The sequence below is a fragment of the Dromaius novaehollandiae genome, chromosome 26 (genome assembly GCF_036370855.1).
Source record: "Dromaius novaehollandiae isolate bDroNov1 chromosome 26, bDroNov1.hap1, whole genome shotgun sequence".
In the NCBI taxonomy this organism is placed as follows: Eukaryota; Metazoa; Chordata; class Aves; order Casuariiformes; family Dromaiidae; genus Dromaius; species Dromaius novaehollandiae.
This window is the reverse complement of record NC_088123.1, coordinates 3,471,180-3,493,290: the sequence shown is the minus strand read 5'-3', so window position 1 is coordinate 3,493,290 and position 22,111 is coordinate 3,471,180. Positions and strand designations below refer to the sequence as shown.

The 22,111-nt window shown below is 53.6% G+C and overlaps 1 protein-coding gene across 1 annotated transcript; it reads left to right on the top strand.

Moving 5' to 3' along the window:
* Positions 1-323: 323 nt before the first annotated feature.
* Positions 324-22,007, top strand: SNRNP200 (small nuclear ribonucleoprotein U5 subunit 200). Its single transcript, XM_026119837.2, has 45 exons — positions 324-475; positions 1,309-1,472; positions 2,280-2,451; positions 2,877-3,069; positions 3,329-3,384; positions 4,060-4,158; positions 4,487-4,639; positions 5,036-5,135; positions 5,316-5,452; positions 6,285-6,368; positions 6,625-6,798; positions 7,106-7,243; positions 7,422-7,577; positions 7,769-7,939; positions 8,232-8,425; positions 9,046-9,169; positions 9,599-9,748; positions 9,933-10,043; positions 10,893-11,024; positions 11,420-11,608; positions 12,230-12,427; positions 12,912-13,064; positions 13,194-13,274; positions 13,612-13,695; positions 14,150-14,256; positions 14,474-14,592; positions 14,873-15,027; positions 15,221-15,410; positions 15,650-15,823; positions 16,107-16,267; positions 16,563-16,790; positions 17,094-17,285; positions 17,378-17,556; positions 17,767-17,918; positions 18,245-18,353; positions 18,560-18,668; positions 19,113-19,302; positions 19,469-19,633; positions 19,903-20,024; positions 20,187-20,330; positions 20,444-20,620; positions 20,965-21,125; positions 21,222-21,303; positions 21,436-21,528; positions 21,613-22,007. The coding sequence occupies exons 1-45, from the start codon at positions 431-433 to the stop codon at positions 21,754-21,756; spliced, it is 6,411 nt and encodes a 2,136-aa protein (XP_025975622.1). The 5' UTR covers positions 324-430; the 3' UTR covers positions 21,757-22,007.
* The last annotated feature ends 104 nt before the right edge of the window (positions 22,008-22,111 follow it).

Genomic DNA, 22,111 nt, shown 5'->3' with positions numbered 1-22,111 from the left:
TTCAAACGGCAACCGTCAACGGCCCCGCCTCCCGCTTCCCGGCTGGACCAATCGGAGCTCGGGGAGGGCGGTGCGCCCCGCCCCCTCGCGGCTGGCGGAGCCCGCCCTTGGGCGGGGGAGGAGGGTAGCTGTCAATCAAGTACCATGTCCCGCCCCCTCGCGCTGCCGGCCAATCAGCATGAGAGGCGGGACTAGGCCCTCGTGTCTCCTCCCCTCAGCGGGCACCGCAGCGCATGCTGGGAGCGGTAGTCCCGGGGCAGCAGTGCATGCTGGGAGGGGTGGTCCCGAGGAGGCGTTGCGGCCCAACGACGGCCCGACGCACAAGCACTTCCGGGTCGCCTAGGGGGAACAGCAGCCTGCTTCCGCTTGCCCCGGAAGTTCCGGTGCCTGCTCCGGTGCGCGGCGGGGCGGCGGCGAGCCCGGCGGCGCCATGGCGGACGTGACAGCGCGGAGCCTGCAGTACGAGTACAAGGCGGTGAGTGCGGCCCGGCCGCGCCTTGGGCCTCCCCGGCGGCGCCGGGCCGGCTCCGGGCCCCCCCTGCGACTCGGGCCGGCCCCGGGCCTCCGCGCCCGCGGTGCTGCCGGCCCTCGGGGAGCGAAGCCTTGGGAAGGACGGAAAAGCCCGGGCTCCTCGGGCCCCCAGGGTCCCGCTTGGGCCTTTAACCGTGCCTGGGACCAAGAGGCGGCAGTAGCTGGTTGGTGGTGCCGGTTCTCTGCTGGGCGCCATGAGAAACTGGCCAGTTTAAGAACATTCCTCTGTAACGCTGCTGTTACAAGAGCAGTCAGACGTTCAGGGCTCTCAGAAAACAGAAATGAGAGCAACGGCCGCTTTGAAACTCATTTAAAAAGTGCTTCCGTCAGGCTTTGAAGTATTTTGCAGGCCAAAACCCCTGTTTCTGGTGTAGTTGTCAGATGCTGTAATATAACTGAGTGAATACATGAGCTTTCCCATCTGTGAAAACTTACAGGATGATGTCACGTTACTCAGTCCAAGTTTAAAAATCTATAAATGTGGCCTCCTCAAGTGTAAATAACTTACTTCAGCGTTACTTTTCTGTATTGAGCAGAGGAAAGTTAGACATGCTGTATTAGAGGGATTTTTATGTATTTAATAGTTAATAGAGTCTTGGGAGCGCGCAGAAGAGTCCTTTAAAATTGAGTGGGAGGATGTTGTTTCACTGAAACTGCTTTGGCCTGGGTCGCGGCTGGCGCTGACTTCTTGGTCTAACTGGGTGCAGTGGACTGTGCGGATCGCGCTGATGTGTTCGTGGGCCTGATCAGCGCCTGTTTTTATTCGTTCTCTTCCAGAACTCCAACCTCGTCCTTCAAGCAGATCGCTCCCTCATCGACAGGACTCGGCGAGATGAGCCGACGGGGGAAGTGCTTTCCTTGGTTGGAAAACTCGAGGGCACCCGAATGGGAGACAAGGCCCAGAGAACCAAGCCACAGATGCAGGAGGAAAGACGAGCAAAGTGAGTGCTCGACCCCAGTGCTGAGCTCGCGATTCGAAGCCAAAGGGATGCAGAGCCCTGAGCGAGAACCTCCTGGTTGCATTTGGATTAGAAAAGCTCTAGGCAGTTAATGTGCGAGATCCTGTCTTTAAGTCGTACAATCTCAACTTGTTTTAGTTCTGCGAACGTGGTATAATTCAACACTATTACATCTGTTTTGTAGTGGAAAATGTTTTGGTGGCATTAGTATGTTTGGTATTTTCTTCACGTGGAGTTGCTTGCTCCATGTCAAGAAACTAATTGTGGAGGGAAAAGCGTTTGTCCCCGTTACTCTTTGAGTAAAGCCCCGTGAGAGTGCAGCTATTGCTCCTACGGCCTTGAGGGACACAAAGCAGGACGCACAAAGTCAGTCAGAGTGGCCCCCTGCTATGCTAAACCTCACTGATACCAGTTCTCCGTGATGGGAATGAGCTGGGCAATGGCTTAGCCGCTCTAGAGGTTCCTTCTAAATCCATGGGTGTTTTAGTAAGTCCGTCTATGCCTGCGTTTCTGGTAACAGTGGGGTAGGTATTCAGGTCGATCTTCAGCCGCTAAAAAGAATATCCATACTTCAAATCAGTTGTTTTGCACTTAAGCGAATTTAGTAGAACTAAACTGAACTGTGAAACTTTTTTAGGTTCAAGAGCTCACGCTATGTAAAGCTCTCTTAACAGTATCTTGTGTAAAAGAGAAGTGACTCCTTGATTCCCGCTCCTTTGGCGTGGACTTGGAGAAGCAGCTCTGCTTCCTGCCTAACCCGGCTGCTGTCCTCTTTGCCCCTCTTTCTAGGAGAAGGAAGCGTGATGAGGACAGGCATGACATCAACAAGATGAAGGGTTATACCCTGCTCTCTGAGGGCATCGATGAGATGGTGGGGATCATCTACAAGCCCAAAACCAAGGAGACCCGTGAGACCTATGAGGTGTTGCTGAGCTTCATTCAGGCAGCCCTTGGGGACCAGGTAAGGACGTGGACAGGTCAGCGAGGGCGTCTCTGCTCCAGCAGAGGATTCACAATGTGCATGTAAATGTGAGAGAGAGAAATCTGGCCTTTGGATGTCTTAGTCCTTCTTTGTAATCCCGTAAGATGGATTCGCTCGCTTGATTCTAGTTTTTGTGCCTGTAGATGTCACGTTAGTGTATTCATTATGCTGCTGTTGTGGCATCTCTGTTGTGCACGTGGCCTTTCGATGGCGTGACCTCTGCTCCTCCCATGTCTATGTGAGGGTGCAGTGCTTGAAAACAGACATTTCCTGAATCTAGGAACTTGTTCCAGGACTCGAGGACAGAAAGCTGAAAGGATTTGGCCCAGAAATAGGACGGAGCGATACCGTACTGTTCGAACAACAATCCTCAGCACTACGTGCTCACGTTCTTTGTTTCGCAGCCGCGTGACATCCTCTGCGGAGCCGCTGATGAGGTCCTGGCAGTCTTGAAGAATGAGAAGCTGCGCGATAAGGAGAGGCGGAAGGAGATTGATTTGCTGCTGGGACAGACCGATGACACCCGCTACCACGTGCTGGTGAACCTGGGCAAGAAGATCACGGATTACGGTGGCGACAAGGAAATTCAGAACATGGGTATGGGCTGCGCTGTAGCGGGCTGCGGCTGTAGTAATGTGGCTGGCAGGAAGTAGTATTACAGTAACAGGTGCCAAAACCACCCTCGCTCCCAGAATAGTATTTTCATACAGAAAAGCTAGAAAATTCTGCATGCTTCTCAAGCCCAAAACCTCCTTCTTTTCAAAATTTGGATGTGTGGAGGTGGGGTGTGTGGATATGCAAAGTTTGCGTATGGTCTCCAGATTTTCAGATTAATTAACTCCGCTCTGCCTTGCAGATGACAATATAGATGAGACGTATGGCGTGAACGTACAGTTCGAGTCTGATGAGGAGGTAAGAGATGAGACGCTGCGGGGTCTCTGTGCTGTCCCCTCGCTTTTTGAGCCGCTCAGTGGGGGCCACGTGTTTTCGGCTTTCCTCAGCCATGTTGGGGAAGCAAGCATTGATTCAAGCTAGGATACGTCTGCCAGGAAAGAGAGGCCAGATTATTTTAGATGCTGCTTCCTGGCTTTGGGAGGATTTATCTTGCTAATCCGAGGCTTATTGTGAGTGCGTGTTGCAGAAAACAGATGGTGATATTTAGATCTCCTGGGAGAACTTGAGGCATCAGGAAGAAGGGATAAATTCAAATGCACGGTTTGGAAGTATTTTGTAGATCTGCTCTCTGGGATTGTTTTTGGAAGAGGATGAGAGAGACCAGTAGGAGACTCTTGGAGTCCCTGTGAAACTTCTTTGTAGGACCCTAAGAGCACAAATAATTTGATCATGTGGCACAAAGCCACCAGGCAAGAAGGCTTCTGTGTAGTGACTTTCGTGTAAGTATCTGCTCCCTGTAGGCTATAAATAACTCCAAATACGTTAGTCCTTTGCCTCAAAAATAGCAATATGTTCATGTTGCAAGCATAGGCCATGTGTGCTCAGGAATGAGATGTCAGATTATTCATTTCTGTTGAGGAAAAGCTTCTCTCTGATGTTTGCACAAGCTGCTCACGGGAACTGTTTCACCAGGAAGGTGACGAGGACATCTACGGGGAAGTGCGTGACGAGGCGTCCGACGATGACATGGAAGGAGATGAAGCTGTTGTCCGTTGCACCCTCTCGGCCAATGTGAGTTCCTGAGGAAAATGTGCAATGCACGCGGGGGTCGTCGTCGATGCGTTTTGGAGGAGAACCAGGGATCCTTTTGGTCTATGGATGGAGTTGAGCTCGTTTGCTGGTGGAAAGGAGGCCTGGAGGCTGTTGTTGTTTGATGGAAGCTAAAGTTGACATGGGTGGCCTTTGGGCCTGGTCAGCTGAGCAATTGCTTCTGCTGGTCTTCCTCTCCCCTGCGTGGGTAGGGATAGGCTCTAAGTATTCATTCTGCAACACAGATGGCTTGTGCCTGCTTTTCTCATGGAGGAGGATGACTTTTGGGGGGATTTTTTTTCTTTTTAAGCTTGTGGCATCGGGTGAACTGATGAGCTCGAAGAAGAAGGATCTGCATCCCCGAGACATTGATGCCTTTTGGCTCCAGCGGCAGCTGAGCCGTTTCTACGATGATGCCATAGTTTCCCAGAAGAAGGCGGATGAAGTGCTGGAGATCTTGAAGGTAAATGTGCAGCTGGATTGCAGCAGTCTCCGAATGCCTCTGTCTGGGAGACAGGATGTCGCCCCAGCAGTTCCTTATCTATTTATTCTTTTTGTTGCTTTCTTTTTTCCAAATTAAACCATTAAATGCAATTGTTAATATGCCATGTGTACTAACAGGATAGATGAGCACTGGAGCAGAGGTTACAGGTAGTCTTACATCATGGGGAAATTTTCTTCTAAGGGGAAAATGATTGTTCTTTGGGAGATCATCATAAGTCACGTCCGTTTCCCTGTTAATTTTGATGCTGATGTTTGTGTCCTTTCTTTTTTTTCTTCCTTTGGCTGCATGAAGCAGCGCTTCTTGTTCTGCAGGGCGCGGAGATAACTGGTTGTCCCTCATGTCTTCTTTTCCCAGACTGCCAGCGATGACCGGGAATGTGAGAACCAACTCGTCCTGCTCCTGGGCTTTAACACCTTTGACTTCATTAAAGTGCTGCGGCAGCACAGGATGATGAGTGAGTGGTGTTTCCTTTATCCCTGCCACCTTGTTTTCTTGCTTGCTGCTTTGACATGCCTCTAGCACGACCTCAGGCTTTTTACCAGCCATCAGTGTTGCTTTGTAAGGCTGTTATTTGCTCCCTTCTTTTGGTCCTGGCCTTACACCCACCTGCCATGTTTTCATTTTCTTTTGTCAGTCCTGTACTGCACGTTGCTGGCCAGTGCCCAAAGCGAAGCTGAAAAAGAAAGGATAATGGGGAAGATGGAAGCGGATCCTGAGCTGTCAAAGTTCTTGTATCAGCTGCACGAGACAGAGAAAGAAGATCTCATCCGGGTAAGGCTAGCGGGAACCTGACAAGATCAGCGGAGAAATCCCGAGTTCCTTGTTACTGTCTGAGCAGCCATTGTTCAGTTGTGTGTGTTTTCTGTTTGTGAGAGAGGAGTCTGCTTACTCAGCTGGGATCTTGAAAACGTGGGAAGTGTTGCTTAGGTGACCGCAGAGACTCATCTGATAGGGCAATATATTTATCGTTTATTATTTCTCAGTGACTCACATATTTGCTTTTCCAGGGAAATGTCAGTGTGCACAATTTGTGCACAATGTGCTTCAGATTTTTGCACTGGTGTTGACTTGGAACAACACTGTTTTGCCTCTGAACCTTCTTGATATGAGGCTCCCTGCAATAAAACTCTTTGGTCACCTCAGATCAGCTCTTAATTACCAGGGGTTTGAGTGTGACACTCTGGACCAGGCTACTCTTCATGGCAGTGCTCAGCAGGCACGTTGGCATGCTGGATAAGCACCGCTTGGCTTTTGCAGAACAGCATTTCCATGACTGATTTTTGTTTTGTTTTGGATTATTACTGCCTTCCTGTTTTGTTGCTAAGGGGAAAAAAAAGGTCATGTTGATGTAGGGGGCCAGTTTTGTGTGTCTGGGTTTGAGCAGTGCGTAGGGTCCCTGGTGGGGCACCACAGCTTTGTGTGTCTTTATTCACTGGTTCCTTTTGTGGCATGCGAGTGCCTGTGCTCGAAAGAAATCGTGGTGTGTGGCACTCCGGTTGTGCAGAACAGTGGGGTGCTAAGGTGGTGCGTGGGAGGAGGAGGCTCAGCAGCTCTTCTGCAGGTGCCGCTTTGCAGAGGGTTGAACTGTTGTCTCCTCATTCAGGAGGAACGCTCTCGCCGGGAGCGTGTTCGTCAGTCCCGGATGGATACGGACTTGGAAACCATGGATCTGGACCAAGGAGGAGAGGTAAGACTCTCTAAACCCATCTGTTCTTAGTCTTTTTGACAAGCTTCCTTGGTAAGTGTTAAAAGAGTATTTGAAGTGGAACTAGCAGGAAGATGGTGGAGGGGAAAGTATTGAGGATAAGCCCCAATCTGCCGAAGAAATGCTTGCCAGTTGGGTGCAATTGCTTCTCCTTAAGTCCCAGGATGAAAACGGGAGGGGACGGTTGTTCTCTTATCCCTGCATCTTCCTCATCTGACTCTCCCTCTGCTGCGTCCAGGCGCTGGCTCCTCGGCAGGTGCTGGACTTGGAGGATCTGGTGTTTGCTCAAGGCAGTCACTTCATGGCCAACAAGAGATGCCAGCTGCCCGACGGCTCCTTTCGCAGGCAGCGCAAGGGCTACGAGGAAGTGCACGTGCCCGCCCTGAAGCCAAAGCCCTTTGGCTCTGAAGAGGTAGGTGACCTACTTGGTTGCCACTTATTTGGCGCTAGGTGTTGAGTTCCTGCTGATCTCGTGGCAGATTTGCTGGAGTTACATCTGTGACTTGTACACGTTGCAGTGCATGGACCAGCTAATGGGTCTTGTTCGATCTCTTCCTAACCTGCTCCGTGATCGCTGGCCGCAAGGCTGCTTTTCTCCTGTCCATCTGGAGATAACGTGACCCTGCTACTCCCCAGGGTGTCTTTGAGATCTCACATGTGCCCCACAGGCTTCAAGGTACCGAAACAAGGGCTTTCATCTCAATGTTTTCCCTTCTCAGCAACTGGTTTCTGTGGAAAAGTTGCCCAAGTATGCCCAGGCTGGATTTGAAGGGTTCAAGACGCTGAACCGTATTCAGAGCAAACTCTACCGTGCCGCGCTGGAGTCGGATGAGAACTTGCTGCTGTGCGCTCCCACGGTAAGGATCCTGACGCTTGGGTGCCCGCTCGCAGCCCCTGTCATGAGGGTGCTGCTTACCATGCTGCGGCTGTCAGAGGAGGTTAATCCATTTAGGCAGGAAAGAGTGGCCAGTGTGGATATACCTTTACCCCGGAGAGGACGTGAATTTGATGGAGCTGATTCTGCTCACGTTCTAGGGTGCTGGGAAAACAAACGTGGCGCTGATGTGCATGTTGCGAGAGATAGGGAAGCACATTAACATCGATGGAACCATCAACGTGGACGAATTCAAGATCATCTACATCGCGCCCATGAGGTCCCTGGTGCAGGAGATGGTGGGCAGCTTTGGGAAGGTAATGAAAGGCTTGGTCCTTCCAAGCTTAAATTGTAGATGAGCTTTACTCAGTGATTTCCTTGTATCACACTCTGTATGAATGAGTAGACAAGTATGAAACTGTCCGTGAGCATCTCAGGGCTGCTGCTCTAACGCTGCTCCTGGGGAATGTGTGTTTATCCACTTAACCACCCGTGGACTTCCTCCTAGCGCCTGGCAACTTACGGCATCAACGTGGCTGAGCTGACGGGGGATCACCAGCTGTGCAAGGAGGAAATCAGCGCCACCCAGATCATCGTCTGCACCCCGGAGAAGTGGGACATCATCACGCGCAAGGGAGGGGAGCGCACCTACACCCAGCTGGTGCGGCTCATCATCCTGGTGAGCAGCGCCGGTGTCTGCAAAGCCCTGGCGTGGCGGAGGGAGTGCAGCGACACGTGCTGTGTCTCCTGACGTTGCGGTTCCTGAGCGTGCGTCAGCTATTAAAGATGTGTTGGTATTTGTGGTGCTCGAGTGTCCCACGGCTGCTGACAGGCTCGGTCTGTGGGCTGTGGGATGAGTGTGCTTCAGCCCCTGCAAACAGGCTGTGCAGGACTGCTAGGAAAAAAGAACAAAACAGATGAATAGAGCCGCTCTGGAGCTGGAGTAACTGTCCCTGTTTTCCTCTCTTTAGGATGAAATACATCTCCTCCACGATGACCGAGGACCCGTTCTGGAGTCTTTGGTAGCCAGAGCCATCCGCAACATTGAGATGACCCAGGAGGATGTGAGGCTTGTTGGCCTGAGCGCCACCCTTCCAAACTACGAGGACGTGGCTACGTTCCTCAGAGTAGACCCTGCCAAAGGCTTGTTCTATTTCGATAACAGGTACCTGGAAAAGCTGGGAAAGGTCTTTCTCTATCAGATCGTGGATACCTGTGTCTGTGTCAAATGATACTAGAGTCTCATTGGGCCTCTACCCTGGCTTGGCCATGCATTTATTTGCTCTAGGATTTGCTAGGAAATGTATGTTAAGGGCTAGAGAAATGGAATACATCTTTAACATGTGTGCCAGGGGTCCAGTGCTGTCATATTTGCAAGAATATGCTTTAGAGGAGGTGGAAAAGCTCTGCTGTGCCAGTGGGCTGCAGAAGGTGTTTGGAGGAAGCCTAAAACAGGATTGTGGTAGCTCCTGAAATACTGTTTGGCTTCCTGAGTGTGTGCATAGCAAATCAGTTCCAGGAGACAGGAATACCTTTTACTGTCTCTTACTGTACTTACTTAATTAAATTACTTACTGTAATTTAATTAGGCACGACTGGAGCCATCAGATCTCTAAATAAATTGAGGCCCAAGGGAAGTGTTTTGAACTTGTGACCCCAAAATACTGAACATATATGGAGGAAGTGCATGGCAGAAGAACTGCCTGTTGACAGCAGCTTTGTATTAAGGTGTCTTCTTTCTTCTGCTCATTTATGGACTTCGGTTTGTTTTTTTTTCCCTTACAGCTTCCGACCAGTGCCTCTAGAGCAGACCTATGTGGGTATTACAGAGAAGAAAGCTATCAAACGCTTCCAGATAATGAATGAGATTGTTTACGAGAAGATTATGGAGCATGCTGGAAAGAACCAGGTTTGATCCTCTATTTTATTGTTCCTGAGGTAGTTAACCCTGATTTTTGCCTGTTGCTGCTGAAACTCCTTCGAGCTGCATTTGCTGTAGCTGCAGAAATGCTGCTGGGGAGAAGAGGGTGGGTTTGGGTGGTCGATGACAACTGAGGAAAAAAAGGAACGTAAGCTTCTGTTTCTCTCCTTATGCCAGTTCTCTGCTGAAAGAATGACCTGTCCTTTTCTAGGATGAGAGAGTTCTTGTGCTGTTGCTCTATTAGATCAGGAGCTGTGTTAGCCCTGTCTGGCTGCGTCAGCACGGTTCACAGAGCACCTGGACTAATCCTAGAGCTCCCTGTTAAAGCCCTGAGGAGCAGGCTGGGTCAAGAATCTTTGCCAACTGCAGCCGTAGTGATTTCTCTCTCAGCGATGGTACCATGTGCTTGTTTGACAGGTCCTGGTGTTCGTTCACTCCAGGAAGGAGACCGGAAAGACTGCCCGGGCCATCAGGGACATGTGTCTTGAAAAAGACACCCTGGGTCTGTTCTTGCGAGAGGGCTCGGCCTCCACCGAGGTCCTGAGGACCGAAGCTGAGCAGTGCAAGGTAACTGCCCGGCCAGGGCTGTCCTGACACAGAGCAATAGCAGCGGCGCGGGTACAGAGATGCTGCCAGTATTGTGGCGCAGATTTGCGGCCTTCTTCTAGGATCTGCGCTACCTTCTCTTGCTGCTTTTCTTCCTGGCATTACTCAGGTAGAAAACCTAAAGCTGGTTGTGTTTTTGCTGCAGAACCTGGAGCTGAAGGATCTTCTGCCCTACGGCTTTGCCATTCACCACGCTGGGATGACGCGAGTGGACCGGACCCTGGTAGAGGATCTGTTTGCTGACAAGCACATTCAGGTGAGCCTCACTTCCCAGGAGGAGCTGCTGCTTCCTCCAGGGCACGTTTGTTCCGGGTAGGTATTGCACAAGAAATGCTTGAGCCATGTTTTGAACAAAATTTTGTGCAAATGAAGAGGATCAAGCAGAGCTCGCCTCCATCCTGCTCTGCTGAAGCTGGTGCCTGATGGGGGGAGCCTTGAGTTTCACATAAGGAATAAGAGCTAAAAGCACATGATCATGAGTGGAGAGGGCAAGAACTTCTCCCCTAGGTCTAGATGCGTATTTAAAGCTAGAGGTGTGTCCCAGAGCTGTCTTCTGTACAGTTACTACTTTGGCAAAACCCCATCCAAGCGAGTTCATTGGCTGTAACAAGTTTCATCGTGGAGAGCGGGCGTTGAGCTTTATCTGATTCCCATAGGGATCTAACAGCTTGGTCAGAAATTGGCTCTTTTAAGGAACAAAAATATTTTGTTCAGTGTGGGGTGAAGCTCGTAACATGAAGAGCTTCACAAACTGGGCGAATTGTGAGCAGCATAAACTGAACTCTGGGAAAGCTGGTCTAGGGAGGTAAAAGGTTCTGGTGGGAAATACGACGTGCTGGGGTCCTCCTCCATATTGACCTTTTCAGTGTGGCTGAATTATAAATGCAAAGCAAAAGCTTATCCTACGATCGCATGGTGAGCTGGCAAATTTGGACAAAGGCCTCAAGTCTTGCCATTTGTCTGATTCTCCTCCACTGAGCTGTTGAGAAATTACAGTTCTCGGTCGTCGTCCCTGCTGTGCCTGTTTCTGATGTCAGGATGACCTTTTTCCCCTAGGAAGGGGCTTCTACCTACCTTGTGCTGACCACTCTTTCTGCTCCTACAGGTTCTGGTGTCCACCGCAACGCTGGCCTGGGGCGTGAACCTCCCTGCTCATACGGTCATCATCAAGGGGACGCAGGTGTACAGCCCCGAGAAGGGGCGCTGGACTGAGCTGGGTGCTCTGGACATCCTGCAGGTGAAGTTCTGGTACCGAGCTGACCGGGGCGACCCAGGGCAGGTTCTTTCTCCTTTTCTGCTGGTGCACGTTTGTAGTCTGCTTTTGTTTTTTATTTTTTTTTTTTTTGTTTGGTGCAATGGCTCCTTGTTCTCTATTGTTGAACAGTCTCAGCTGTTCTGAGAGCTGCTCTGCTGTGAGGGCACAGGAGAAGCAGATGAGGAAGAGAAAAGACGAATGATTTCTCTCCCTGTATCCTGCCCAGACACACCTGGGATATGTATACGTGTCTCCTGCCAGTTGGAAGTAAAAGCAGACTGAGCAATCTGGCAGTAAATCCCAGGACACAGCTGCAAGGAGAAATGGCCAAGCTAAAAGCTCTTATCTCTTGCTGACCTCACCTTCTCTTCTCTTAGATGCTGGGGCGTGCCGGGAGGCCTCAGTATGATACTAAAGGTGAGGGGATCCTCATCACATCCCACGGAGAGCTGCAGTATTACTTGTCCCTGCTCAACCAGCAGCTCCCCATAGAAAGTCAGATGGTATCGAAGCTCCCAGACATGCTGAATGCGGAGACTGTGCTGGGGAACGTCCAGAACGCAAAGGTGAGTGGGGATCTTGGCCCTCTCTACGTGCGTGCTCCCCTCGTTGCGCTTCGTTTAGGCTCGGCAGTGGAATTGGTCGCACGACCTTTCCTCAAGGCATTCCTGCACAGGGGTGAGGTCACTCACAGTGGGAAATGGTCACTACAGAGGAGCCAAGAAGCTTGAAGCCTGTTTTCTCTCTTCAGTGCTGCAGAGCAAACGTAATGCACGTTTTTAAGCGGTCTGGAAGCGCAGCCGTGAGAGCTCCAGACCTGTAAGGCCGACTCGTGTGCCAGGCAAATGGGTAGATGCTTCTGTAATTCAGAGCAGGCCTAGGGTTCTCCACAGGGGTAAAGACACTGGGGAAGAGTCTGTGTGTGGGGATTGGTTTGGGGGTTTTTGGGGGGGGGGTTGTTTTTTTTCTACAATATTTTTCCTATATCAGGGAGGAATGTGTGTACAGTGCTGCTAGGCTGCAAAACTCTGTGGTTTAACGTTCACCCAGCAGGATTCAGCTGGTTCAGCCCGCTGTGTCCTACGCTAGTGTTGGGGGTACTGGGCTCTGAGCCGTCGTGTCACCCGTGCTTGCTGGGAGAGGTGTTTGTAGGCTCTGGCCCTGATGGCGCCCTGGTGTTTCCTCAGGATGCGGTGAATTGGCTCGGCTATACCTACCTGTACATCCGAATGCTGCGCTCCCCCACCCTCTACGGGATATCCCACGACGATCTGAAGGGGGATCCGCTGCTGGACCAGCGCCGCCTGGATCTGGTTCACACCGCGGCCCTGATGTTGGACAAGAACAACCTGGTGAAATATGACAAGAAGACGGGGAACTTCCAGGTGAGACAGGGCCTTGGAGAGGTGCTGTGACTAAGCAAAGCTGAACAGGAGCATCCTTTGGCTGAGGGAAGGGATGCAAGAGGTGTCCTGCTGATCAAACAAAGATGTCACCATGGCACAGCCCCAGGGGATGCTGCATCGTTGAGAGCTGCTGTTGTGTGTGTCTGATTCCAGGGATCCTTACAGCTGACCGCTCCGTCTGTCGCTGTTGTGTGTTTGCCACTGCCTCCTAGGCAACTTCACGTTACTGCTGCATTTTCATTGCTTCAGAGGCAGCGAGATGAAAAAGTGAGGGTGCAAAATGTGAGATTGTGTGCCAAAGCAGCTTTCCTGGGCGATTGGTAGCCTGAGAGCGTATGCTTAGCTTGTCTGGAAACGTCTGCCCCTCTGCAGGCTAGTTTCTGTTCGGCATTTTCCATCGATGCCAGGAACAGTCAGATAACTGCTTTCTGCCTCTTCACTCTGGCTCTTGTCCTTGCCGCAGGTGACAGAGCTGGGCCGCATCGCCAGCCATTACTACATTACCAACGAGACGATGCAAACTTACAATCAGCTCCTTAAACCTACCCTGAGTGAAATAGAGCTGTTCCGGGTCTTCTCACTGTCCTCGGAGTTCAGGAACATCACCGTGAGGGAGGTATGGTGCCAGACCCTCCCATCCCAAGTGAGACAGCCCTGAGGCAGCCTGTCCTGATGCTGCAGGGGATGCTGCAGAATTTTTCCTGTGTGGGACTGTTCTCATCTCTCCTCCCTTGGTTTTCTGCAGGAGGAGAAGCTCGAGCTCCAGAAGTTGCTGGAGCGAGTGCCGATCCCGGTGAAGGAGAGCATAGAGGAGCCCAGTGCCAAGGTGAGCCCTGCCTGCCCTCACGAGGGGACTCCTCTGCCTGTCTTGCGGCGGAGCAGTGATCCTTGCAGCAGAGCTGTCACGCCAGATGCCATGTCAGTCTGCTGCTTTGGGAGAGCTTTGTGTTTCCCTCCCTCTGTGCGACATCCGGGACTGTAAGAGATGCTCAGAGCAGCGGATGCCGCTTGTCTTAGATTAAGCATGTGAAGAACATTCAGTCCTTGTTGATCGCTCCTGCCCCTCTGTCCTGCTGCACATCAGAGCCCACCTGGATCAGGTCCTAGTGCAGAGGGGACCCAGCTGGCCCTGAGAAACCGTTCCCTCTCTTCTGTTTCCGCAGATCAATGTGCTCCTCCAGGCCTTCATCTCCCAGCTGAAGCTGGAAGGATTTGCGCTGATGGCAGACATGGTGTATGTTACCCAGGTGAGTGAGGAAACGTGGCTGGGGCTTCCTCTCACCTTAGGTGTGTGCAGTCCATCCACTTCTTGGTCTTTCTGCTGGTAAGAGGGACTTGTATGTGTACTTCAGAGCTTCAGTTTGTGTTCATAACTGGTTTTGATAATAACTAGAGCTGTGAGTGTGTGAGGAGGTCTAACACTGTCTGTGTGGGAGTTAGGTCTTTATTGGAGTCTTTCATTTGTAATCAAAATCCTGAGTTAACTCAGCTCTAGAGAACTACAGGATAGCCTTGTCCTTCTGCCACAAATCCCAAGTTCCTGAGGCTGGAAATAATTGCTCCACTTGTGAGCATCTGGGATGAAGGACCCAAGCTCAAACCTCTTGTCCTGTGACTGGGCAGTAAAATGGATAGAAAGGAAGAAGAGTTAAACGTAATGATTCCAGCCAAGCTCTGAGAGCTGCTCTTTGTCCCCCCTAGTCTGCTGGACGGCTGATGCGTGCCATCTTCGAGATCGTCCTGAACCGTGGCTGGGCCCAGCTCACCGACAAAACCCTTAACCTCTGCAAGATGATTGACAAACGGATGTAAGTGAGGTCTCTGAGGCCTTTTCTGATCACAGGCTTGATGTTTCTCACATAGGAGGGTTTGTGGCCAAATTCTTGGCTGGGTCTCCAACGTTTGCAAAGATCAGTGCTTGTGCCAGTCTGGCTGAGGGCTGGTCTTCAGCAGCATGACAAACACGATGCTCTGAAGGCTGCGTCTCTGTTTCTTTGCTTGTCTCACGTTGTGGTGTCCTCACAGGTGGCAGTCCATGTGCCCTCTGCGCCAGTTCAAGAAACTGCCTGAAGAAGTGGTGAAGAAAATCGAGAAGAAGAACTTCCCGTTTGAACGGCTCTATGACTTGAACCATAACGAAATAGGTACTGAGATGCAGGGCAAATGCGGTAGCGGGAGATTTCTGCCTCTGTTCTTCTCTGCTGCGTTTTGACCCAGAGACTGAGGTGCTTGTTCCCATATGTCTTAAGTGGCAGAATTGGTGAGGATCGTGGTAGAGCCTCAGGAAGGCAGTGGCTTTGCCCTAGGACCTCACTCTACCTTTCTGGCAGCACTTAGATCACTGATATTGAATGATGTTCAGTTCAAGAGCCATTGGTCACCCTGGGTTCTGTCTGTCCTGACAGCAGTGCCTTTCTCTTGCAGGGGAGCTGATCCGAATGCCTAAGATGGGCAAGACGATCCACAAGTACGTCCATCTGTTTCCAAAGTTGGAACTCTCTGTCCACTTGCAGCCCATTACCCGCTCCACCTTGAAGGTAGAGCTCACCATCGCCCCCGACTTCCAGTGGGATGAGAAGGTGAGCTTTGCGTAGGAGATCAGCCTCCCTCGTTGAAGGAGGGCAGCTAAATGTCGCCGCTAAATACTGTACTCTGAGGTGGGAGGGCACTTCTGGGGCGGGATTGCTGTGGGAGAGCTGGTGTTCAGCTCTCGGAGGTCTGGAAAGGGAAGATGTGGACTCTGGTATGAAGGTAAGAGCTCTCCTTGCTCAGGTGCACGGTTCATCTGAAGCCTTCTGGATCTTGGTGGAGGACGTGGACAGCGAAGTGATCCTGCACCACGAGTACTTCTTGCTGAAAGCCAAGTACGCGCAGGACGAGCACCTCGTCACCTTCTTTGTGCCCGTCTTCGAGCCGCTGCCCCCGCAGTACTTCATCCGGGTGGTCTCCGACCGCTGGCTCTGTAAGTCTCCCTTCTGCCAGCCGGGTTGGGAGCCCCACAGGACAGGCCCGGCCCTGCACTGTGCAGCCGTGGCTGTCACTGTGGTCTGAGAGGGTAGTTTAGGGTCTCTCCTAGTGCTGGGGCTTTTGAGATGTGAGTGAGAGGAGGCTGGGAATGCTAATGGGGAGAGGGAGCTCTCAGAGATGAAAATGTTGGAGTGCTCTCCAAGATTGAAGCTGTTTCGGGTGTCTCTCTGACAGCCTGCGAGACCCAGCTGCCTGTTTCCTTCCGCCACCTGATCCTCCCTGAGAAGTACCCTCCTCCAACTGAGCTGCTGGATCTGCAGCCGCTGCCTGTGTCCGCTCTGCGAAACAGTGCCTTCGAGAGCCTCTACCAGGACAAGTTCCCCTTCTTCAACCCTATCCAGACCCAGGGTGGGTATCAGTTCTGCTCCCTTCCTGTGAACTGGTTCTCAGTGAGCTCTTTAGTGTTCACAGTCTATAGCCTTGGCTACGTGGGGTTAATTCATGTAACGTGAGGAACTTCAGTCGCAAAAAGTGAGATTTGATGTCTTGAAATCATTCTCTGTGGGCCAGGATATCTTTGACGTGTTCCTAGAACGTGTCTTCTGCGTGCCCTGTGGTTCTTGACCTTCAACAGAAGTCCTTTGGAGTCAGTGTGAAGCTGCTCATTTCCATGTCGTTCCTCTGTCCCCAGTGTTTAACACGGTTTATAACAGCGACGACAACGTGTTTGTGGGTGCCCCCACGGGAAGCGGAAAAACCATTTGTGCAGAATTTGCCATCCTGAGGATGTTGCTCCAGAACTCGGAAGGACGCTGTGTATACATCACCCCCATGGAGGCCCTCGCGGAGCAGGTAAGCCCCGCGTGCTGGGGAGAACTAGAGCCCTACCCTGGCTTATGTTTACTTCCCAGCCTCCCGTTTCTCTTTCCTCATCCCTTCTGTGCTGTCACATCCCTCAGGATGATTCCTGAGATTTCTGATTAATTATGAGCCACTGGTGTCTCTGGAGGAGTAAAGAGGCACCACCCACGGCCTCTTATGCTGTCTCCCTGCTGATCCTGGTGTGCATGTGTGTGTGCATCTCCAGGGATTTGGTAAGACGCGTTCTGATTCGGGATTGACAGCAGCAACCCTTGCATTTTGGCAGGTCTTCTTGGACTGGTACGAGAAGTTCCAGGAGCGCCTCAATAAGAAGGTGGTCTTGCTGACGGGGGAGACCAGCACTGACCTGAAGTTGCTGGGCAAAGGGAACATCATCATCAGCACCCCTGAGAAATGGGACATCCTGTCGCGGCGCTGGAAGCAGCGCAAGAACGTCCAGAACGTCAACCTCTTCATCGTGGACGAAGTGCACCTCATCGGGGGCGAGAACGGGGTGCGTCTAGGGTGCAATTCGGTGGAGCGACGCTTAGATTGTCTTGGTCCTGGGGCTGGCAGTAGAGCTGTTTGCTGCTTGTTCCTAATGTCTGGAACAAGGGCAGCTTTTCCTGCTGGGAGTTTGCCCAAGCCCCAGGATGGGCTTGGGATAATAGGACTGAATCCCTTGGGAGGTTGAGGGGTGAGGAGCCGAGGGGTGAAGGCGCTTGGGCTGTGGTGGCTGCAGCTCAGCCAGGAGAGGTGGCCGAGCTGCGGAGGGGTCCTGCATTTCCTCCTACAACCTGCCCTGTCCCCTCTGCAGCCGGTGCTGGAGGTCATCTGCTCCCGGATGCGCTACATCTCCTCCCAGATCGAGCGGCCCATCCGCATCGTGGCCCTGAGCTCGTCCCTGTCCAACGCCAAGGACGTGGCGCACTGGCTGGGCTGCAGCGCCACCTCCACCTTCAACTTCCACCCCAACGTCCGCCCCGTGCCCTTGGAGCTGCACATTCAGGTAGGGCTCTGGTGATCTCTCTTCATTTCTCCTTTCCCTCCCCTTCTGCTGGGTCTCCAGACAGCATCACTGCCTGCTGCTCTCCTCTGCAGGGCTTCAACATCAGCCACACGCAGACTCGCCTGCTCTCCATGGCCAAGCCCGTCTACCATGCCATCATGAAGCACTCTCCCAAAAAGCCAGTCATTGTCTTCGTCCCGTCCCGCAAGCAGACACGACTCACAGCCATCAACATCCTCACCACGTGCGCCTCGGACATCCAGAGGCAAAGGTAGCAGTGCTGTGTCCGGGTGGGATTCCTCACCAGGCCTTTGCCCCTCCTCTGACTGTTTTGGCAGCTTTTATTGGGCTGAGGGACAACTAGTGACGGAAAATGCCTGTGACCCGGTCTCATTAGATGTCATTTGGGTGTTTGCCATGTCCAGAGAGGGACAGGCTTCCTGGGCCTGGTGATGATCTCTTTTCTCCTCCTCTCCGGCAGGTTCTTGCACTGCGCAGAGAAGGATCTCATACCGTATCTGGACAAGCTGAACGACAGTACTCTGAAGGAGACGCTCGTGAACGGGGTGGGCTACCTCCACGAGGGGCTGACGGCCATGGAACGGCGCGTGGTGGAGCAGCTCTTCAGCTCCGGTGAGGGCACCGGTTGTAGGCAGGCCAGTTGTTGGACCTGTAAACCGTTTTCTCCGGAGCTTGGTGATACCCTCAGCCTTTGGGCTGGAGATAACAGCTTGCCCAAGTCTCACATTGCTTCTCCACCTCATTGGTCCAAAAAGGCTGCAGTTTTAAGTTTCACTGTCTCTCCTGGGGCCTCCCTGTATGCTGAGGCCCGTCTTCCCAAGCGCAGAACCTCCAGATTTTTCCCCTGGATTTCTGTGCCTGTTTTCCCTTGGGGTGCAAGTGTTGACGCCAAAGAGGTGCTCTGCCTGCTGGCTGACCGCTCTCCGCTTGCCTTTCAGGAGCGGTTCAGGTGATGGTTGCCTCCCGCAGCCTCTGCTGGGGTATGAACATCGCTGCTCACCTCGTGATCATCATGGACACGCAGTACTACAACGGCAAGATCCACGCGTGAGTATGGCAGGCAAGACCAGACGTGGTCTGCCTTGATATCCACCCCGCTAGTTCAGGGCTGTGCTGGGCACAAGGCAGCGAGACCCAAATCCCAAAGGGCTTCACGCCTGTCCAGGCGGAGGTGAGGCCCTGGGCAGCGGAGCGGTGGTAGCTACCATGAAGCGGCCGCCCTTCGTTAAAGCAACGCTCTCTCCGTCTCTCAGGTACGTGGATTACCCCATCTACGACGTTCTGCAGATGGTGGGCCACGCTAATCGCCCGCTGCAGGACGACGAGGGCCGTTGTGTCATCATGTGCCAGGGATCCAAGAAGGTGGGTGAGGAGCTGGGCACCGTGTCTGGCCTGTGAATACCCGTCTCCTAATTGGGGTGTGGATTTCTCCTCACGGCTTTGAACCAGCTGGGGCAACCCTCGCTGAGAGCCCTGCTGCTGCGATCAGCTTTTACAGCGTCCCTGATCCCTGGCTAGCAGCTACGAAGAGCGGGGTGTGTGTGTGTGTGTGTGTGTGTGTGTGTGTGTGTGTGTCCCAGTTCCAAAGCTATTTTTGCCCAGCAGCATGTTGTAATCCAGGTGTGCAACAGGCTGAGGGACCTGCTGAACAGTGTCTCTGTTCAAAACTACAGCATGCATCCTCTCCCAAGAGTGGGACAGAGCCAGCACTGCTGACTTAGCATCGTGGGCGCTTCCTCCTCGTTGTCCCTGGTGCCTGCAGCTGGTTTATTTGGTCCCCTTGCCTCTGCTCTTGCCCTGCCGTAGGATTTCTTCAAGAAATTCCTCTACGAGCCCCTGCCGGTGGAGTCGCACCTGGACCACTGCATGCACGATCACTTCAACGCCGAGATTGTCACCAAGACCATTGAGAACAAGCAGGATGCAGTGGACTACCTCACTTGGACGTTCCTGTACCGCAGGATGACCCAGAATCCCAACTACTACAACCTGCAAGGTGAGCGGGCAGGGGTCTGCACTGAGCTGAATGATCCAGGGTGGGTGTATGTAGGGGGGTAATGGGGACCCCCTGCCTGTACCCCATGGTCTCTGCTTCCCCAAGAGCAGCTTCTCCCCATCCCGGGAAGTCTCTGAGCCCCTCTGCAACGCTGCTGCCCCTGCAGGTGTGTCCCACAGGCATCTCTCGGACCATCTGTCCGAGCTGGTGGAGCAGACCCTCAGCGACCTGGAGCAGTCCAAGTGCATCAGCATCGAAGACGAGATGGATGTGGCTCCTCTGAACCTGGGGATGATCGCAGCTTATTACTACATCAACTACACCACCATCGGTAAGGGCTCTGCGAAGGGCAGATAAGGGCCCTGCGAAGGGCAGATAGCGCATACGGGCGCTCCTGCCCTTGGGAGAGAGCCCGTCCCTCCCCACGCATTGCTCTGTGCGCCGTGGGTGTTGGAGAGAACATGCCATGCGTGTGGTTGAAGGCATAATGCCGTGTCGCTTAGCGTGAGGTTGTGTGTTGCTTGCTTAAAGGTGTCTTGTATTTGGGGATTTAATGCTGGCTGGTTCTGCCTGACTCTGCTACCTCTCTGTCTTCTCCAGAGCTCTTCAGCATGTCCCTCAATGCCAAGACCAAGGTGCGAGGGCTGATTGAGATCATCTCCAACGCTGCCGAGTACGAGAACATCCCCATCAGGCACCACGAGGACAACCTGCTGCGGCAGGTGAGGGGGGCGGCGTGTCCGTGCCGAGCTTGGCACCAAAGTAGATGTGGCATCTGGGGCTGCAGGGGACAGAGGTGGCTTCGCGCCCGAGCCCTGCAGGATCACCGGAGGGATCTCCGCTCTGCATGGCTGAAGCGCCGACGGGTTTATTTCTCTCTGTAGCTGGCCCAGAAAGTTCCCCACAAGCTGACCAACCCCAAATTCAACGATCCCCACGTCAAGACCAACCTGCTGCTGCAGGCTCACTTGTCGCGCATGCAGCTGAGCGCCGAGCTGCAGTCGGACACCGAGGAAATCCTCAGCAAGGTACGGCGAGCGCGGGAGCGCGTAGAAACAAGCGGCTCCCGCCTGCCCGTATTTGCCTGTGTTGTGGGTTGTTCTGTGCTGCTTTCTGACCTGTCCTGATCCCCTGCGCCCAGGCGATCCGGCTGATCCAGGCGTGTGTGGACGTGCTGTCCAGCAATGGCTGGCTCAGCCCCGCGCTGGCCGCGATGGAGCTGGCGCAGATGGTCACGCAGGCCATGTGGTCCAAGGACTCGTACCTCAAGCAGCTGCCTCACTTCACCTCCGAGCACATCAAGCGCTGCACGGACAAGGTAAACTCGGGGGAAAACACCGTGCCAGGGAAGCGGGGGACGATCTGACAGACCTTGGTTGGAGCAGGGCAGCCGTGAGCCTCTTGGCTGGCCAAAAAATAGCCGTTGTGTAAGGTCAGACAGCGCTGTGTAGGTGCCGGCAGTCCGTGGCCCTGCTGCTCAGGCTGGAAAGGGGGAAAGCCAGACTCACAGTAGTCCCTGCTGAGGTCTGGCATTGGTTGTGACACTGGGTTCCCGTCACGGTGCCAAGCCTTGACCTGAGCAAGGCAGTCCTTCCCCCCGCCCGCTGAGGAGCTCCAGGCAAGGCTGAAAGGCGGCTCTGCTTCTTCACGCGTTCGTTGCAGGGGGTTGAGAGCGTCTTCGACATCATGGAGATGGAGGATGAGGACCGCAACGCCCTGCTGCAGCTCTCGGACGCCCAGATCGCAGACGTAGCCCGTTTCTGTAACCGCTACCCCAACATCGAGCTCTCCTACGAGGTGGTGGAGAAGGAGAGCATCCGCAGGTGAGGCCCGGAGGGGCAGCAATCGGCGCGGCCCCCTCGGTGCTGCTGCGCCGGCGCGGGGGCCGCCCTAACTGCCCCTCGGTTCTCTCCACGCAGCGGGGGGCCCGTGGTGGTGCTGGTGCAGCTGGAGCGCGAAGAGGAGGTCACCGGCCCCGTCATCGCGCCCCTCTTCCCCCAGGTACGCGCCAGATCTCGCGTGCGGCAGATGCTTCAGCCAGCATCTCCCACGCGGGGCTCGGTGACCCCGGGGAGGCGGAAAGGGGCAGCTCCCTGCTCAAAACAGGGGCTTATTTCTTTATCTCGCCGGCAGAAACGCGAGGAGGGCTGGTGGGTGGTGATCGGCGACTCCAAATCCAACAGCCTCATCTCCATCAAGCGGTTGACGCTGCAGCAGAAGGCCAAGGTGAGCGGGGCGGGGTGGAGGGGGCGCCCGGGGCTCCTCGCTGGCGGTGCCGCGGCCCGACACGAGCTCTCCCTCGCCGCCTAGGTGAAGCTGGATTTCGTGGCCCCGGCCACGGGGACGCACAACTACACGCTGTACTTCATGAGCGACGCCTACATGGGCTGCGACCAGGAGTACAAGTTCAGCGTGGACGTGAAGGAGGCGGAGAGCGACAGCGACTCCGACTGAGGAGGCCTCGCACCGGCCCCGCCGGGGATTCGCCCGGCGCCCAGCGAGCAAACCTGAGCCGTCGTAGCGCTTGTGTCATGTCCCTTCGTGTGACTGGCGTGTGTCCATTCCTTAGAGCGTGGGACTCCCTCTTGTCCTGTGCTATGTGTTTTTTTTAAGATGTCGATGCTTTGTACAGTGTTTTTTAGACAGGAGCTGCGTGCAGAAGCGTGACGTGACTGCAGCAGCTGGAATAAATCTCGATCCCCCTCTTGGTTTCTCAGTGGTGGGTCCATGAAGGGGGAAGGTGGGGGAGAAAACAGTCCTGACCATCTCTGCCTTCTCTTGCAGGATCCCACCACGACGCTGAGGGCCT

What these genes read in the sequence shown, in the direction of transcription:
- SNRNP200 (XM_026119837.2), top strand. Translation starts at nt 431, where the DNA reads ATGGCGGACGTGACAGCGCGGAGCCTGCAGTACGAGTACAAGGCG. An exon ending in AGGCAGCCCTTGGGGACCAG is followed by an intron (nt 2,452 to 2,876) that starts GTAAGGACGTGG and finishes TTTGTTTCGCAG; the next exon opens with CCGCGTGACATCCTCTGCGG. An exon ending in TGGTGCGGCTCATCATCCTG is followed by an intron (nt 7,940 to 8,231) that starts GTGAGCAGCGCC and finishes TCCTCTCTTTAG; the next exon opens with GATGAAATACATCTCCTCCA.